At 46.0% G+C, this 20,252-nt stretch overlaps 1 protein-coding gene across 1 annotated transcript in view; it reads left to right on the top strand.

Moving 5' to 3' along the window:
• Nucleotides 1-18,183, top strand: part of LOC128686612 (trypsin-1) — a 70,539-nt gene extending 52,356 nt beyond the window's left edge. The window contains exon 7 of the mRNA XM_070084284.1: nt 17,888-18,183. Coding sequence (XP_069940385.1) covers nt 17,888-18,077 — 190 coding nt within the window. The 3' untranslated portion in view covers nt 18,078-18,183. The remainder of the gene's footprint in view (nt 1-17,887) is intronic.
• The last annotated feature ends 2,069 nt before the right edge of the window (nt 18,184-20,252 follow it).

The following is a 20,252-nucleotide window of genomic DNA, read 5'->3' on the forward strand; positions in this document are numbered from 1 at the left end:
TCTTTCTCCTTGAGTGAGGTTTGCAGTCTTTGGCCACTTAGCCTATACTCTGTCTGTGGTCTTCTGTGCCCTTCCCCTATCTTCATGACTTTGCATTTGGCAGGATTAAATTCGAGAAGCCATTTGCTGGACCAGGTGTCCAGTCTGTCCAGGTCTCTTTGAAGTCCTGCCTGGTCCTCATCTGATTTAATTCTCCTCATTAACTTCACATCATCTGCAAACAGGGACACTTCTGAGTCTAACCCTTCCATCATGTTGTTCACATATACCAAAAATAGCACTGGTCCTAGGACCGACCCCTGTGGGACCCCGCTCGTCACAGGTGCCCACTGTGATACATCATTACGTACCATGACTCATTGTTGCCTCCCTGTCAGATATTCTCTGATCCATTGCAGTGCCCTTCCTGTTATATGCGCCTGATGCTCTAGCTTCTGCACTAATCTCTTGTGAGGAACTGTGTCAAAGGCCTTCTTGCAGTCCAAGAAGATGCAATCAACCCACCCCTCTCTCTCATGTCTTACTTCTGTTAATCATAAAACTCCAGAAGATTTGTGACACAGGATTTGCCTTCCATGAATCCGTGCTGGTTGGCATTTATACTCTTGTTCCGTTCCAGGTGTTCCACCACTCTCCTCCTGATAATCTTCTCCATAACTTTGCATACTATACACGTCAATGACACAGGTCTATAGTTTAGTGCCTCTTTTCTGTCTCCTTTTTTAAAAATGGGAACTACATTTGCCGTCTTCCATACCTCAGGTAGTTGCCCAGTTTTCAGGGACGTGTTGAAGATTGTGGTAAGTGGCACGCATAACATATCTGCTCCCTCTCTAAGGACCCACGGGGAGATGTCCAGTCCCATTGCCTTTGAGGTATCGATGTCCCTTAGCAGTTTCTTCACCTCCTCATCTGTATGTATGTCATCCAACACTTGTTGGTGTATTCCTTGCTGGTGTCCCCATCTGGTCTGTCCCCCCAGAGTCCTTCCTGTCTCTACTGTAAATACTTCCTTAAATCTCGTGCTGAGCTCGTCACATACCTCTTGATCGTTTCTTGTGAGTTCTCCACCTTCTTTCCTCAGCCTTATCACCTGGTCCTTGACTGTTGTCTTCCTCCTAATGTGGCTATACAGCAGTTTTGGGTCAGATTTGACTTTCAATGCTATGTCGTTTTCATACTGTTGCTGGGCCTCCCTCCTTATCTGTGCATACTCGTTTCTGGCTCTTCTACTAATCTCCTTGTCTTCCTGGGTCCTATGCCTCCTGTACCTTTTCCAATCTCTGTTGCACTTAGTTTTTGCCTCCCTACACCTTTGGGTAAACCAATGACTCGTTTTGGTCTTCCTATTATTTCTGTTTCCCTTGGGATTATTACTATTATAATCAAAAAGAAGCGCTAAGCCACAAGGGCTATACAGCGCTGCAGGGTAGGGAAGGAAGCAAGGGAATTGGATGGCAGAAGGGAGGGGGGATGATCAGCAGGTTACAGAAAACAGCGGGGCAGGGGATAGTACGGGGGTAGAGGGTAGCAAGAGATTGAAGTAGAAAGGGCTGAAGGTTTCAGAATTTGTGAAGTAAGTCAGTCGTTGTCAAAAAGTCAATGAGAGAGTCCGGACGAAAGGTGGGTCCATCAGCGAGAAGGGAAGGTAAAGAGAGAGCAGCGGAGCGAAGACGACGACAGAGGTAAATTCTGCATGCTCGTTGATAAAGTGGGCAGTCCAACAGAATGTGGCTGACTGATAATGGAGCTTGGCAATTCTCACAGAGAGGAGCAAGACGCCTCTCCATGAGATATCCATGAGTAAGACGAGTATGCCCAATGCGAAGACGGGAGAGAGTAGTCTCCCAACCTCGACACTGGTGATAAGAAGACGGCCAGTAACCTATACTCGGTTTAATAGACTGAAGTTTGTTGCCGAGCATAGTAGACCAACGTTGTTGCCAACGGGTGTGAAGGTGGGAAGATATTGCAGCAAAATAGTCCGTAAATGGAATACCTCTATAAGAAACTGGTAGGTCATGTACTGCTGACCGCGCAGCAGTGTCTGCCTGTTCATTGCCCTGTACGTCAACATGACCAGGGACCCAACAAAAAACAATATCTTTATGCTTGGTAAAGATGCGTTTTAGCCAAAGTTGGATACGGAGGACTAAGGGGTGAGGTGTATCAAATTTTTGTATAGCCTGTAAAGCACTAAGGGAGTCTGAGACAACCACAGATGATGACACAGGCATAGATGCAATATGGATAAGTGCTGTAAGGATGGCATATAATTCAGCAGTAAAAATACTAGCCGAAGATAGTAAATGCCCTTGTACGACGCTGTCCGGAAACACTGCTGCGAATCCTACGCCGTCAGAAGACTTAGAGCCATCTGTGTACACAGCAATGGCATGAGAATGAGAGTGAAAGTGGTCAAGAAAAAGAGAGCGGGAAGCGACCGTAGACAGTTGGGCTTTCGAGCAAGGGAGGGAGAAAGAACAGACTCGAACAGCTGGAACTTCCCAGGGGGGTAGGGAAAAGTGAGATGCTACATGTACATAGAAAGGTGGTAGTTGAAGAGAAGACAAGAGCGAATGAAGGCGAAGAGAGAAGGGACATAGTAAACAGGGGCGGCGAACAAATAAAGAATGTCTACTAATATCAGTGACCATTCTATAAATGGAAGGATTGCGGAGATCATGAGAGCGTACATAGTAGCGCAGGCAATGGGCATCACGGCGATCGGATAAGGATGGAACGTTCGCTTCTGCATAGAGGCTCTCGACAGGGGAAGAGCGGAAAGCACCAAGGCATAAACGTAATCCTTGGTGATGAATGGGGTTAAGGCTAGAGAGAGTAGCAGGAGATGCCGCTGAATAGATCTGGTCACCATAATCAAGTTTCGATAAAATAAGGGTGGAATGTAGGTGAAGGAGGGTTCGACGATCAGCTCCCCACGAAAGATGAGCAAGGGTTTTAAGAAGGTTCAGCCGGCTGTGACAAGTTGCCTTCAGAGAGGTAATGTGAGGTTTCCAGGATAACCTACGATCAAAGAGGAGGCCCAGAAACTTGACTGTATCACGTTCAGGGATACGGGAGCCATAGAGGTACAAAGGATGATCGGAGATGACAGAGCGTCTAGTGAAAGTGATTTGGTGGGTTTTAGTGCTGGAAAATTTAAACCCACGTGTGGTGGCCCAATTGGAAACACGGTCGACTGCATGTTGGAGAGAAACTGTAAGGAGGTGACAGTCAGCGCCTGCACAGGCAATAGCGAAGTCATCAACATAGAGTGATGACCAAATATTTGATGGAAGACTAGAGGCCAAATCATTAATAGCAAGGAGAAAAAGTGTTGTGCTCAGAACACATCCCTGGGGGACACCTTCAGCTTGGATAAAGTCCGGGGAGAGCACATTATTAACCCGAACACGGAAATGCCTGTCAGTTAAAAAGTTCTTAAGGAAGGATGGTAGATTGCCTCGAAGGCCTAAGGAGTGGGCTTGGGCTAAAATATTATACCTCCAAGTTGTGTCATATGCCTTCTCAAGGTCAAAAAATATTGCAATAACTGAGTGGTTATTCGCAAAGGCATTACGAACATACGTATCCAAGCGTAGTAAGGGGTCTATGGTAGAACGTCCCTTACGAAAGCCATATTGACGAGTGGAGAGACTGTTGTGTCTCTCTAAATACCACACTAAACGTCTATTTACTAGGCGTTCCATTACTTTGCAAACTGCACTGGTAAGAGCAATGGGGCGATAGTGGGAGGTTTCATGTCCCGTAGTGCCTGGCTTGCGGAAAGGGAGAACAATGGCGGATTTCCACAGCTGTGGAAGAACTCCTTGTGACCAAATAAGATTGTAAAGGCGTAATAGGACTGCAAGGGCTGACTGATGTAAATGTTGTAGCATACGAATACGAATGTCGTCGGGCCCAGCTGCCGATGATCGACAAGCTGAGAGTGTTGCCTCCAGTTCTTGAAGTGTAAAAGGCACATTATACTGTTCTTCTCTGAGAGAAGAAAAGTCCAAGGGTGCTAACTCTCTGGCAGACTTTGAGGAAAGAAATGAGGGGCATAGATGGAGTCCCTGAGAAATACAGACCAGATGATTGCCAATTTCATTGGCAACATCTAGTGGGTTTGCTATATCAACACCGGCAACCCGCACAACAGGAGCCGGGTCAGGAGAATATTTACCACTCAGTTTTCGTACTTTTTTCCAGACTGCACTCATAGAGGAAGCAGAGGTGATGGTGGAGACATAATCTCGCCAGCAAGTGCGTTTAGCGTCACGGATGACACGGCGAGTGATGGCACGCTTCTGTTTAAAATCAAGGAGTCGCTCTGTGGTTCTATTGTACCGGTACCTGCCCCATGCAGCGCGTTTCAAACGTACTGCACGAGCACAAGCAGGAGACCACCAAGGCACGCATTTCTGAGAATGCCTGCCCGAAGTTTGGGGTATAGAATGAGAAGCTGCGGTGAAAATGGAGGACGAGAAGAGGTGTAAAAGCTCATCGATGGAGGACGAAGAAGGAACCTCTTTAAAAACAGTTAGGTGTGAGTAAAGGTTCCAATTTGCCCGATTAAATTGCCAGCGTGGGGTGCGAAGAGGTGGCGAATATGAAGGGGAAGTAAGAATGATTGGGAAATGATCACTGTCATGTAAGTCCGGGAGGACAGACCAAGTGAAGTCTAATGCGGCGGAGGAAGAGCAAACTGAGAGATCGATGCAAGAGAGAGTATGAGTCCGAGGATCAAAATGGGTGTGAGTACCTGTATTTAAAACATGGAGGGGGTGGGTGGCAAGAAAAGCCTCTAACTGAATTCCACGGGAATCACAGTGAGACCCCCCCCAGAGGAAATGGTGGGCATTAAAATCACCAAGTAACAGAATCGGTGGCGGTAATGACGAAACAAGGAAGGCAAAATCCGGAATAGATAATGCCCGAGAAGGAGAGAGATATAAAGAACAGAGCGTATACCACCTATGTAAGTGGATACGGGCTGCTGTGTAATGCAGCGAAGTATGAACAAATAGCTGATGGTACGGAATATCAGTGCGGAGAAGAAGGGCACTTTCATTAAAGGTCCCATCAGGAAAAGGATCTGAAGAATACAATAAATTATAGCCTGAGATGGGAGAAATAACAGCAGAGTGTAATTTTGGTTCCTGTAAGCAAACACCAACAGGGGCAAACTGGGAGAGTAACATCTGAAGCTCACCCCGATTACCCCTGAGGCCGCGTATATTCCACTGTAAATAGGCCATGATTGGCAATGATAAAGATACTTGAAATCCGCAGGTAAGGGTTCCTACGGACTAGAAGGGTTAGAAAAGTCCACATGCGGAGGCAGTGGAAAATGTTCAAGCAGCGAAGGAACGGTGCGCTGTGAAGAAAGGAGTTGCGCAGATGGAGCAGAGGAGAGAGAAAGAGCGGAAGGTGGATCAGTGTCCATTGATGGTTTGGTCTCTGCAATATATTCAGAGATTGCTTCAAGTGTTTCGGAATTCAGAGATGTCGTATGGGAGACAATATTGGGAATGGTAGGGGGAGGATGAGCAAAGATTGGAACTGCATTGGACTGTACCAAGGTAGGGGGAGGCGAAAGGGTGGAGGGAACTGGAGAAGCGTGGCAGGGGACAGAAGAGGCAGGAACCTGGGAGGTGGCAGAAGAGGAAGAAACTTGGGAGGGAACAGGGGAGGAAGGTACATTACGAGGAGGAGGGTGAACCTCTGCACTTGTAACTGAGCCAGTGAGAGGGGAAGAACTAGGGACAGAGACAGGGAGGGTAAAATGAGGAGGTGGAAGATGGGTAGGAGGTGTTACCGGACCTTTTTTTGACTTTTGAGAAGTAGAGGGACGATTGGGAGGAGGTGTCGTACGAGGTCTCATCGATACTGAGGCTTGTGAGAGAGAACTCGAAGAAGCGAGATTAGACTGAGGCGTTGAAGTAGGGACGTCTGAGCCGAGGACAGCAAAAGGATTAGATACAGGAGTGATTATGGGAGAGGTAACCACAGAGGTGGGTGTAGAAGATGGGATACTAGAAGTGGGGGGACGTTTTGAAACACGGGAATAAAAAACACGTGGGAGTCTCCCTTGGAGGCGGAGATGAGAAACTGCCATGGCATAAGGGAGACCTTCTGTCTCTTTGAGGTAACGGATTTCCCGCTCGTTTAAATAGACCTGACAACGGCGAGAGTACGAAGGGTGAGCCTCATGACAGTTAAGGCAAGAGGGAGATCGATTGCAAGACGTATTAGAATGGTCATCGGCACCACAGACTGGGCATTCGGCGATAGATCTGCAATATTTCGCTGGATGGCCAAATCGCCAGCAATTTCTACACTGTTGTGGTGTAGGGATCACCTTTCGAACTTGTAACCGATGTCCTGCTATATAAACTGAGGATGGGAGTTCTCGGCTGTCAAAAGTTAAACGAGCCACATTGCTAGGGTATCGTCTCCGCCCACGGGCAGGAAGAACGTAAGTGTCTACCTTGAGGATTGGGAGATCTTGGAGTTCCAGCTGTTCTAGAATGTCAGTGCCACATGTCTGGAAATTTTGTTGAACTATGGTATGGGGCAGAATGACGGTACCACTACAAGAATTGAGGGAATGATGTTTTTCAAGAGTGACAGGAACAGTATCGATATGGGAAAGACGAGAGAGCTCATGAGCCTGGGTAGCATTCTGTACGGTAATGATGTGCGTACCGCTCTTAAGAGCATGAAAAGAAATATCTTTACCAACATGGCGTAGGAGTGCCTTGCCAATACTATGGTCAGAAAGATAGGCAGTAGAGGAAGTTGGTCGTAAAGTGAAGAATTTAGTCCACTGTTCAGTCTGAAACTGAGCGTGGAAAGGTAGTGAAGGACGTGTCGATCGTTTCTGAGAAGAACGAGAAGTATCATCAGCAGGTAATTGTCGTTGGCGTTTAGGCGTGGGACCAGAGTTGGTCCGACGTGGAACGGGTCGGCGATTTGAAAATTGCCGTACTGTAGAGGGAGAGGCCGGAAGCATAGTCAGAGGAGAGCGAAGGTCCGATAAATTGAAGGAGTCAGACGAGGCCTCAGTACCTGAAGCGGGTGAGGAAACAGCACCGGCAATAGGTACAGAGGCATGAGGAATGTCTGAAGAGTGGTCCAAAGACGAGGCAAGGTCAGAACGAGGTGCGGTATCAAGAAGGGGCCCAGGGGTACCAGGTTCATGGACTAGGGCTGCCATGGTTAGGTTACTTCTTTCTTTTTGTTTTTAAGAAAAAAAAAGAAAGAAGAAAAGAAAATAAAAATAAAAAAAAAGAAAAAAAAAAGGGGGGGACCGGGGAGGGAATAGGTCCTAGGAGGAATGAAAGGGCCAGAAATCTCCCTCCGCGCCCAAGAGGACCTCAGCACCACAAGTAGTGCAGATGCAGCATGGAACCCGTGCCATACCCTACCCATCATGCTAGTAAACTAACAATCCGGGATAGCAACCTCACATCTGCCGAGCTACCTCGGTGGACAAAAGAGAGGGCGGCCGGATATCCGCCACAAAGCATACCTCCTTCGGCCACCACCCCCGGAATCCGAAAGGTGGCTTCCAGAGATACACTCGTCGCCCGAAAGACACCCAAAGCTACTCCGGGATACAGGAGAGGGATCGGGACATCCCCAGGCGATCCAGATTCCACGGCAAACTACGCCACCGCTAAGAACCTCAATGGAATGGGATGGACCCCGGTATCCTTTCTCCTACCTAGGAACTAGCGCGCCTGTGGGAGAAATCCCAAAGGACAAAAAGAGGAAGGGCAAAAGGGAGGAGTGGGGAGGAGGAGGAGGAAAGGAAAAAGGGGAGGATGGGGAGGATGGGATAGGGGAGGGGAGATTGGGGGGTAATTAGGTTCGGTCTGAGGAAGAAGACCGATAGGTCTAATTCCTCAGACCAAGAGCCTCTTCACCACGCCAAGGAGCCCCCCTTGAAGAGGTTGAAGTTTGTTGCCGAGCATAGTAGACCAACATTGTTGCCAACGGGTGTGAAGTTGGGAAGATATTGCAGCAAAATAGTCCGTAAATGGAATACCTCTACATGAAACTGGTAGGTCATGTACTGCTGACCGCGCAGCAGTGTCTGCCTGTTCATTGCCCTGTACGTCAACATGACCAGGGACCCAACAAAAAACTATATCTTTATGCTTGGTAAAGATGCGGCGTAGCCAAAGTTGGATACGGAGGACTAAGGGGTGAGGTGTATCAAATTTCTGTATAGCCTGTAAAGCACTAAGGGAGTCTGAGACAACCACAAATGATGACACAGGCATAGATGCAATACGGATAAGTGCTGTAAGGATGGCATACAATTCAGCAGTAAAAATACTAGCCGAAGATAGTAAATGCCCATGTATGACACTGTCCGGAAACACTGCTGCGAATCCTACGCCATCAGAAGACTTAGAGCCATCTGTGTACACAGCAATGGCATGAGAATAAGAGTGAAAGTGGTCAAGAAAAAGAGAGCGGGAAGCGACCACAGACAGTTGGGCTTTCGAGCAAAAGAGAGAGAAAGAACAGACTCGAACAGCTGGAACTTCCCAGGGGGGTAGGGAAAAGTGAGATGCTACATGTACATAGAAAGGTGGTAATTGAAGAGAAGACAAGAGCGAATGAAGGCGAAGAGAGAAGGGATGGAGTAAACAGGGGCGGCGAACAAATAAAGAATGTCTACTAATATCAGTGACCATTCTATAACTGGAAGGATTGTGGAGATCATGAGAGCATACATAGTAGCGAAGGCAATGGGCATCATGGCGATCGGATAAGGATGGAACGTTCGCTTCTGCATAGAGGCTCTCGACAGGGGAAGAGCGAAAAGCACCAAGGCATAAACGTAATCCTTGGTGATGAATGGGGTTAAGGCTAGAGAGAGTAGCAGGAGATGCCGCTGAATAGATCTGGTCACCATAATCAAGTTTCGATAGAATAAGGGTGGAATGTAGGTGAAGGAGGGTTCGACGATCAGCTCCCCATGAAAGATGAGCAAGGGTTTTAAGAAGGTTCAGCCGGCTGTGACAAGTTGCCTTCAGAGAGGTAATGTGAGGTTTCCAGGATAACCTACGATCAAAGAGGAGGCCCAGAAACTTGACTGTATCACGTTCAGGGATACGAGAGCCATAGAGGTACAAAGGATGATCGGAGATGACAAAGCGTCTAGTGAAAGTAATTTGGTGGGTTTTAGTGCTGGAAAATTTAAACCCACATGTGGTGGCCCAATTGGAAACACGGTCGACTGCATGCTGGAGAGAAACTGTAATAAGGTGACAGTCAGCGCCTGCACAGGCAATAGTGACGTCATCAACATAGAATGATGACCAAATATTTGATGGAAGACTAGAGGCCAAATCATTAATAGCAAGGAGAAAAAGTGTTGTGCTCAGAACACATCCCTGGGGGACACCTTCAGCTTGGATAAAGTCCGGGGAGAGCACATTATTAACCCGAACACAGAAATGCCTGTCAGTTAAAAAGTTCTTAAGGAAGGATGGTAGATTGCCTCGAAGGCCTAAGGAGTGGTCTTGGGCTAAAATATTATACCTCCAAGTAGTGTCATATGCCTTCTCAAGGTCAAAAAATATGGCAATAACTGAGTGGTTATTCGCAAAGGCATTACGAACATACGTATCCAAGCGTAGTAAGGGGTCTATGGTAGAACGTCCCTTACGAAAGCCATATTGACGAGTGGAGAGACTGTTGTGTGTCTCTAAATACCACACTAAATGTCTATTTACTAGGCGTTCCATCACTTTGCAAACTGCACTGGTAAGAGCAATGGGACGATAGTGGGAGGTTTCATGTCCCGTAGTGCCTGGTTTGTGGAAAGGGAGAACAATGGTGGATTTCCACAGCTGTGGAAGAACTCCTTGTGACCAAACAAGATTGTAAAGGCGTAATAGGACTGCAAGGGCTGACTGATGTAAATGTTGTAGCATACGAATATGAATGTCGTCGGGCCCAGCTGCCGATGATCGGCAAGCTGAGAGTGTTGCCTCCAGTTCTTGAAGTGTAAAAGGCACATTATACTGTTCTTCCCTGAGAGAAGAAAAGTCCAAGGGTGCTAACTCTCTGGCAGACTTTGAGGAAAGAAATGAGGGGCATAGATGGAGTCCCTGAGAAATACAGACCAAATGATTGCCAGTTTCATTGGCAACATCTAGTGGGTTTGCTATATCAACACCAGCAACCTGCAGAACAGGAGCCGGGTCAGGAGAATATTTACCACTCAGTTTTCGTACTTTTTTCCAGACTGCACTCATAGAGGAAGCAGAGGTGATGGTGGAGACATAATCTCGCCAGCAAGTGCGTTTAGCGTCACGGATGACACGGCTAGCGATCACACGCTTCTGCTTAAAATCAAGAAGTCTCTCTGTGGTTCTATTGTATTGGTACCTGCCCCATGCAGCGCGTTTCAAACGTACTGCACGAGCACAAGCAGGAGACCACCAAGGCACGCATTTCTAAGAATGCCTGCCCGAAGTTTGGGGTATAGAATGAGAAGCTGCGCTTAAAACGGAGGACGAGAAGAGGTGTAAAAGCTCATCGATGGAGGACGAAGAAGGAACCTCTCTAAAAACAGTTAGGTGTGAGTAAAGGTTCCAATTTGCCTGATCAAATTGCCAGCGTGGGATGCAAAGAGGTGGTGAATATGAAGGGGAAGTAAGAATGATTGGGAAATGATCGCTGTCATGTAAGTCCGGAAGAACAGACCAAGTGAAGTCTAATGCGGCGGAGGAAGAGCAGACTGAGAGATCGATGCAAGAGAGAGTGTGAGTCCGAGGATCAAAATGGGTGTGAGTACCTGTATTTAAAACATGGAGGGGGTGGGTGGCAAGAAAAGCCTCTAACTGAATGCCACGGGAATCACAGTGAGACCCCCCCAGAGGAAATGGTGGGCATTAAAATCACCAAGTAACAGAATCGGTGGTGGTAATGATGAAACAAGAAAGGCAATATCCGGAATAGATAATGCCCGAGAAGGAGAGAGATATAAAGAACAGAGCGCATACCACCTATGCAAGTGGATACGGGCTGCTGTGTAATGCAGCGAAGTACGAACAAATAGCTGATGGTACGGAATATCAGTGCGTAGAAGAAGGGCACTTTCATTAAAGGTCCCATCAGGAAAAGGATCTGAAGAATACAATAAATTATAGCCTGAGATGGGAGAGATAACAGCAGAGTGTAATTTTGGTTCCTGTAAGCAAACACCAACAGGGGAAAACTGGGAGAGTAACATCTGAAGCTCACCCCGATTACCCCTGAGGCCGCGTATATTACACTGTAAATAGGCCATGATTGGCAATGATAAAGATACCTGAAATCCGCAGGTAAGGGTTCCTACGGACTAGAGGGGTTAGAAAAGTCCACATGCGGAGGCAGTGGAAAACGTTCAAGCAGCGAAGGAACGGTGTGTTGTGATGAAAGCAGTTGCGCAGATGGAGTAGAGGAGAGAGAAGGAGCGGAGGGTGGATCAGTGTCCATGATGGTTTGGTCTCTGGAATATATTCAGAGATTGCTTCAAGTGTTTCAGAATTCAGAGACGTCGTATGGGAGACAATATTGGAAATGGTAGGGGGAGGATGAGTAAAGATTGGAACTGTAATGGACTGTACCAAGGTAGGGGGGGGCGAAAGGGTGGAGGGAACTGGAGAAGCGTGGAATGGGACAGAAGAGGCAGAAACCTGGGAGGTGGCAGAAGAGGAAGAAACTTGGGAGGGAACAGGGGAGGAAGGTACAGTACGAGGAGGAGGGTGAACCTCTACACTTGTAACAGAGCCAGTGAGAGGGGGAGAACCAGGTACAGAGACAGGGAAGGGAAAATGAGGTGGAAAATGGGTAGGTGTTAACGGACCTTTTTTTTGACTTTTGAGAAGTAGAGGGACGATTGGGAGGAGGTGTCATACGAGATCTCGTCGCTACTGAGGCTTGAGAGAGAGAACACGAAGAAGCGAGATCAGACTGAGACGTTGAAGTAGGGACGTCTGAGCCGAGGACAGCAAAAGAATTAGCTACAGGAGTGACTATGGGAGAGGTAACCACAGAGGTGGGTGCAGAAGATGGGATACCAGAAGTGGGGGGACGTTTTGAAACATGGGAATAAGAAACACGAGGTAGTCTCCCTTGGAGGCGGAGATGAGAAACTGCCATGGCATAAGGGAGACCTTCTGCCTCTTTGAGGTAACGGATTTCCCGCTCGTTTAAGTAGACTTGACAACGGCAAGAGTACGAAGGGTGAGCCTCATGACAATTAAGGCAAGAGGGAGGTCGATTGCAAGACGTATTAGAATGGTCATCGGCACCACAGACTGGGCATTCGGCAATAGATCTGCAATATTTCGCTGGATGGCCAAATCGCCAGCAATTTCTACACTGTTGTGGTGTAGGGATCACCTTTCGAACTTGTAACCGATGTCCTGCTAAATAAACTGAGGATGGGAGTTCACGGCTGTCAAAAGTTAAACTAGCCACATTGCTAGGGTATCGTCTCCGCCCACGGGCAGGAAGAACGTAAGTTTCTACCTTGAGGATTGGGAGATCTTGGAGTTCCAGCTGTTCAAGAATGTCAGTGCCACATGTCTGGAAATTTTGTTGAACTATGGTATGGGGCAGAATGACGGTACCACTACAAGAATTGAGGGAATGATGCTTTTCAATAGTTACAGGAACAGTATCGATATGGGAAAGATGAGAAAGCTCATGATCCTGGGTAGCATTCTGTACGGTGACGATGCGCGTACCGCTCTTAAGAGCATGAAAAGAAATATCTTTACCAACATGGCGTAGGAGTGCCTTGCCAATACTGTGGTCAGAAAGATAGGCAGTAGAGGAAGTCGGTCGTAAAGTGAAGAATTTAGTCCATTGTGCAGTCTGAAACTGAGCGTGGAAAGGTAGTGAAGGAAGTGTCGATCTTTTCTGAGAAGAACGAGAAGGTGGAGAAGTATCATCAGCAGGTAATTGTCGTTGGCGTTTAGGCGTGGGACCAGAGTTGGTCTGACATGGAACAGGCCGGCGATTCGAAAATTGCCGCACCGTAGAGGGAGAGGCCGGAAGCATAGTCAGAGGAGAGCGAAGGTCAGATAAATCGAAGGAGTCAGTCGAGGCCTCAGTACCTGAAGCGGGTGAGGAAACAGCACCGGCAAGAGGTACAGAGGCATGCGGAGTGTCCGAAGAGTGGTCCAAAGACGAGGTGGGGTCAGAACGGGGTGCGGTATCAAGAAGGAGCCCGGGGGCAGCAGGTTCATGGACTAGGGCTTCCATGGTTAGGTTACTTCTTTCTTTTTGTTTTTAAGAAAAAAAAAGAAAGAAGAAAAGAAAATAAAAATAAAAAAAAAGAATAAAAAAAGGGGGGACCGGGGAGGGATAGTTCCTAGGAGGAATGAAAGGGCCAGAAATCTCCCTCCGCGCCCAAGAGGACCTCAGCACCACAAGTAGCGCAGATGCAGCATGGAACCCGTGCCATACCCTACCCATCATGCCAGTAAACCGGCAATCCGGGATAGCAACCTCACATCTGCCGAGCTACCTCGGTGGGCAAAAGAGAGGGCGGCCAGAAATCTGCCACAAAGCATACCTCCTTCGGCCACCACCCCCGGAATCCGAAAGGTGGCTTCCAGAGATACACCCGTCGCCCGAGAGACACCCAAAGCCACCCTCCGGGATACCGGAGAGGGATCAGGACATCCCCAGGCAATCCAGATTCCAAGGCAAACTACGCCACCCCCAAGAACCTCAATGGAATGGGATGGACCCCGTTACCCTTTCCCCTACCTAGGAACTAGCGTGCCTGTGGGAAAAAAAAAAAAAACCAAAGGCCAAAAAGGAAGGGCAAAAGGGAGGGGTGGGGAGGAGGAGGAGGAAAGGAAAAAGGTGAGGATTGAGGGAGGATGGGATAGGGAACGGGGGATTGAGGGGTAATTAGGTTCGGTCTGAGGAAGTAGACCGACAGGTCTAATTCCTCAGACCAAGAGCCTGTTCACCACGCCAAGGAGCCCCCCTTGAAGAGGTTTCCCTTGGGAACAAACCTTTCCTTTGCCTCCTTGCACTTTGTTGCCACATATTCCATCATCTCCTTTACTGATTTTCCTACCATTTCTCTGTCCCACTGAACCTCCTGCAGGAAGTTTCTCATACCTGTGTAGTCCCCCCTTTTATAGTTTGGCCTGTCCCCTTCAGTTCCTGTTACCTTCTCCACTTGTAACTCTACTATATAATCAAAACTTAGAACCACGTGATCGCTAGCTCCAAGGGGCCTCTCGTAAGTGATGTCCTCAATGTCTGAACTGCTCAGGGTGAACACAAGATCCAGTCTTGCTGGCTCATCCTCCCCTCTCTCTCTGGTTGTGTCCCTGACATGTTGATGCATGAGGTTTTCAAGTACCACATCCATCATCTTGGCTCTCCATGTTTCGGGACCCCCATGTGGCTCCAGGTTTTCCCAGTCGATCTCCCTGTGGTTGTGTGTGTGTGTGTGTGTGTGTGTGTGTGTGTGTGTGTGTGTGTGTGTGTGTGTTTGTGTGTGTATTTGTGTGTGTGTGTTTGTGTTTGTGTGTGTGTGTAACTATATGTGGGTTTATTAAGTGTTTTAAAAGTAGGTGGGATGGATCGTGTGTTGCAGTGTATGAGTGTGTATGTGGAGTTTGCAGTGTGTGTGAGTGTATGTGTGTGTGTGTGTGTACTCATGTAATTGTGGTTGCAGGGGTCGATCCTCAGCTCCTGGCCCCACCTTGTCACTGACCGCTACTGGGTCCTTCCTCTCCCTGCTCCATGATTATTATTATAATCAAAAAGAAGCGCTAAGCCACAAGGGCTATACAGCGCTACAGGGTAGGGAAGGAAGCGAGGGTATTGGGCGGTAGAAGGGGGGAGGGATGATCAGTAGGTTACAGAAAACAGTGGGGCAGGGGATAGTGCGGGGGTAGAGGGCAGCAAGAGATTGAGATAGAAAGAGCTGAAGGTATCGTCAGAGTTTGTGAAGTCAGTTGTTGTCAAAACGTCAATGAGAGAGTCCGGATGAAAGGTGGGTCCATCAGCGAGAAGGGAAGGTAAAGAAAGACCACGTTTTAGGTATATTCTGAGTGCTCGTTGATAAAGTGGGCAGTCTAATAGAATGTGGCTAACTGATAATGGAACCTGACAATTCTCACAAAGAGGAGCAGGGCGCCTCTACATGAGATAACCATGAGTAAGACGAGTATGGCCAATGCGAAGATGGGAGAAAGTAGTCTCCCAACCTCGACACTGGTGATAAGAAGACGGCCAGTAACCTATACTTGGTTTAATAGATTGAAGTTTGTTACCGAGCAGAGTAGACCAACGTTGTTGCCAACGGGTGTGAAGGTGGGTAGCTATTGCAGCAAAATAGTCCATAAATGGAACACCTCTATATGAAACTGGTAGGTCATGTACTGCTGACCGCGCAGCAGTGTCTGCCTGTTCATTGCCCTGTACGTCAACATGACCAGGGACCCAACAAAAAACAATATCTTTATGCTTGGAAGAGATGCGGCGTAGCCAAAGTTGGATACGGGGACTAAGGGGTGAGGTGTATCAAATTTCTGTATAGCCTGTAAAGCACTAAGGGAGTCTGAGACAACCACAGATGATGACATAGGCATAGATGCAATACGGATAAGTGCTGCAAGAATGGCAAACAATTCAGCAGTAAAGATACTAGCCGAAGATAGTAAATGCCCTCGTACGACGCTGTCCGGAAACACTGCTGTGAATCCTAAGCCATCAGAAGACTTAGAGACATCTGTGTACACTGCAATGGCATGAGAATGAGAGTGGAAGTAGTCAAGAAAAAGAGAGCGGGAAGCTACCACAGACAGTTGGGCTTTCGAGCAAGGGAGTGAGAAAGAACAGACTCAAACAGCTGGAACTTCCCAGGGGGGTAGGGAAAAGTGAGATGCTACATGAACATAGAGAGGTGGTAATTGAAGAGAAGACAAGAGTGAATGTAGGCGAAGGGAGAAGGGATGGAGTAAACAGGGGCGGCAAACAAATGCTGTCTACTAATATGCTGCTCTTATCTGTATTTTTTGTACCTCTGTATGTGTGCTCAAATTGTTAATAAATAACATAAATAAATAAATAAATAAATATTGGTGACCATTCTATAAATGGAAGGATTGCGGAGATCATGAGAGCGTACATAGTAGCGAAGGCAATGGGCATCTCGGCGATCGGATAAGGATGGAATGTTTGCTTCTGCATAGAGGCTCTCGACAGGGGAAGAGCGAAAAGCACCAAGGCATAAACGTAATCCTTGGTGATGAATGGGGTTAAGGCTAGAGAGAATAGCAGGAGAGGCCGCTGAATAGATCTGGTCACCATAATCAAGTTTCGATAAAATGAGGGCGGAATGTAGGCGAAGGAGAGTTCGATGATCGGCTCCCCATGAAAGATGAGCAAGGGTTTTAAGAAGGTTCAGCCGGCTGTGACAAGTTGCCTTCAGAGAGGTAATGTGAGGTTTCCAGGATAACCTATGGTCAAAGAGGAGGCCTAGAAACCTGACTGTATCACGTTCAGGGATACGGGAGCCATAGAGGTACAAAGGATGATCGGATATGACAGAGCGTCTAGTGAAAGTAATTTGATGAGTTTTGGAACTGGAAAATTTAAACCCGTGTGGTGGCCCAATTGGAAACACGGTCGACCGCATGTTGGAGAGAAACTGTAATGAGGTGACAGTCAGCGCCTGCACATGTAATAGTGAAGTCATTAACATAGAGTGATGACCAAATATTGGATGGAAGACTAGAGGCCAAATCATTTATAGCAAGGAGAAAAAGTGTTGTGCTCAAAACACATCCCTGGGGGACACCTTCAGCATGGATAAAGTCCGGGGAGAGCACATTATTAACCCGAACACGGAAATGTCTGTCAATTAGCAAGAACTCATTTAAAATTAAGTCCTTTCTAAAATTTTCTCTTATGCATTTAATGATGTATTTTTTTCACTTATGTTAATGTAAAAATGAATAATTTTCCACCAAAAGAACCTTAGAAAACTTACCTCACCTTATTTTAACAAATGCAATTTATTTTATCATAATCCAACTAAATATATTTTAGAAAAGTTTGTAATAATTTAATAATAAACAAACAAAATGAAATATATTTTGTTCGTTAGGTTCAGAATGATTTTTGCAAAATTATTGCATACACAAATTTTTGCTTGCCTTATTCGGCAAGAAGAGCATTGCTATTTAAGCCCAAATCGCAAGTTTTGCCTATTTTTAATGTATTCACATTATTACCTATATTTTATGTATTCACATTTGTTTCTATACAGTTCTTGAAATTTGATAGAGCTTTTATTTTAATACATGTCAAATAAACTAAAACCTGTAATTGTTTTACATGATGGTAGGATTGCTGGCGTCTTTTGTCTGTCTCATAAACATGCGAGATTTCAAGTATGTCTTGCTACTTCTACTTACACTTAGGTCACACTACACATACATGTTCAAGCATATATATACACACCCCTCTGGGTATTCTTCTATTTTCTTTCTAGTTCTTGTTCTTGTTTATTTCCTCTTATCTCCATGGGGAAGTGGAACAGAATTCTTCCTCCGTAAGCCATGCGTGTTGTAAGAGGTGACTAAAATGCCGGGAGCAAGGGGCTTGTAACCCCTTCTTCCATATAAATTACTAAATTTAAAAGAGACTTTTGTTTTTCTTTTTGGGCCACCCTGCCTTGGTGGGATACGGCCAGTGTATTGAAAGAAAGAAGATGTCAAATAAAGTTCCCTGCATAATCACTTGTACGTATTTTCAAGCCTAAAATGTATGATGTTAGATTTCACTGACAGTTTCTATGGTACACTTACACTATATTTTTCATGTTTAGATTTGAGGAAGGTGGTAAAGGAACCTGTAATGGTGATTCAGGCGGCCCCTTAGCCTGTGGGGCATCTCTGGCAGGAATTGTATCCTGGAGTTATGGCTGTGCCGAACCTGGCCTCCCTGGTGTCTACACGGAGGTGTCTTACTTTCTGGAGTGGATCTATGCACATGTCACTGAACAGCTAGCAAAATAAAGTTTGGTGTTAACATGGAGCAGGATAATACATTTTTCTAAAAAATAATTTTTTTTAAGTTACTGTTATTGTCCTCTGAAAAACTGGAATAAAATCTGAAACTGAAGCACCTGTTTTTTTTTTTACTTTGAACCACATCAAAATGGACTTACATGACATTACTTTTCACTAATCAGAATATTTCACTTACAAATGAGTCATTAAAATTCTGGGCAAGGTTAAAACATGGGCGCGTGTCTACATTTTCTTTCCCTATTTGCCTGCCTAGCAGGAAATGTTGCTGATACAGTCTAGTACCTGTATTCAATAGTTAGTCGAGTTTTAAAATCGATAAAAATTGAAACAATGTAATAAAAAAATAATGGTACCACAGGTATTATCAAAATACAATTAAACACATTTTTTTCAGTTAGAAATGTGTTAGTATGAATATCAAATAAAGTTTATATATAAGCAGCTGTCAGATCCACTAAGTTAACCATGAAATAAAACTTGCAAATTGCAAGTTTGCGGTAACAGCACGTAACATGTCACATGATTTGCAAGGAGCAGTGCATGACCAGCAGACAAGGGTGGATCTACTGCAAAACTAATGAAACCTAAGCTTCAGGGCTTCTAATCCCAAAGGGGCCCCAGAAGTGACTTTAATCTACATTGCTTAAGAATTTTGGGTCTACTGTATGAAAAGGGGTCCCCCATAACATTTCAAGTATCAGGGCCCGAAAAATGTAGGTCTGCCACTTCCAGCAGATTCATTCAGTAAGTGCCGATGCCTAGCCTCCCATTTTACTTCTACCCACTTAGGACTTGCAGCTCTATAAGCCAGCTCAATTACTAGGTGAGTGGAAATAAAGTGCACATGGTATGCCCATGCACAAGAAACATTGTTGTTAGCATTTACTGTAATTAATTCTTTGTTGGCATTGGCAGTGGTGGGCACAGCAAACTGAAAATTTAGCTTCGCTAACCGCTAATCCGCTAACTAAAAAATTAGCTCCGCTAACGTTAAACTGCTAAACGGCAGAAAAAATTAGCTGAAGCTAACTCTAAATGCCATCTTTTTCACATGAATTCAGATTTGGTTTAGTTTTTGGTCTTTTACTTTTAATTTAAGAAACCTTGAGGCCAACTTATCACTGCACCAGCGATACAGCCATACAGGTGCACACAAATAGTTAAATGAACAAATGAAATCAGTTTAAATCCAACATACTTTATTTACTGTACAAAATGCATAGCATGGGCATCATGCAAAGATCAGATTATGGCTGGGCTGATTACTACTCTGGCTGGGCCTTCTCCATCACTTTGATGTGATGCTGGTTGCCCTTCATGAGCCTCAGCCTCTCAAAGTTTCCATCTGACAGGGTGGCTCTCTTGGCCCTCAAGATATCTTTGTCTATAGAGAATAGGTGCTCAACTGCAGTACTGGATGGGATGGCGGTATTGTACTTAATGCTTCAACTACAGCCGCTGCAGACTCCTCAACAACACCCTTAGGCAGAACAGAAATGTCTCCCCTGTTCATAACGATAAATGACAATGCACTCTCGTGATCACTGACACTGTAAGCAGCTCAGATGCTGTGCTAGAAAGGTATAAAATACCAACAAGATTATTATTATTATTATTATTATAATAATAATGTATAGCCACAAGGGCTATACAGTGCTGCAGGGTAGGAAAGGAAGCAAGGGTACTGGGCGGCAGAAGGGGGGAGGGATGATCAGTAGGTTACAGAAAACAGTGGGGCAGGGGATAGTGTGGGGGTAGAGGGTAGCAAGAGATTGAGGTAGAAAGGGCTGAAGGTATCAGAGTTTGTGAAGTAAGTCAGTTGTTGTCAAAAAGTCAATGAGAGAGTCCGGATGAAAGGTGGGTCCATCAGTGAGAAGGGAAGGTAAAGAGAGAGCAGCAGAGTGAAGACGACGACGGAGGTAAATTCTGCGTCCTTGTTGATAAAGTGGGCAGTCTAACAGAATGTAGTTGACTGATAATGGAACCTGACAGTTCTCACAGAGAGGAGCAGGGCGCCTCTCCATGAGATATCCATGAGTAAGACGAGTATGGCCAATGCAAAGACAGGAGAGAGTAGTCTCCCAACCTCGACACTGGTGACAAGAAGACGGCCAGTAACCTATACATGTACTTGGTTTAATAGATTGAAGTTTGTTACCG

Source organism: Cherax quadricarinatus, chromosome 12, assembly GCF_038502225.1.
Source record: "Cherax quadricarinatus isolate ZL_2023a chromosome 12, ASM3850222v1, whole genome shotgun sequence".
In the NCBI taxonomy this organism is placed as follows: Eukaryota; Metazoa; Arthropoda; class Malacostraca; order Decapoda; family Parastacidae; genus Cherax; species Cherax quadricarinatus.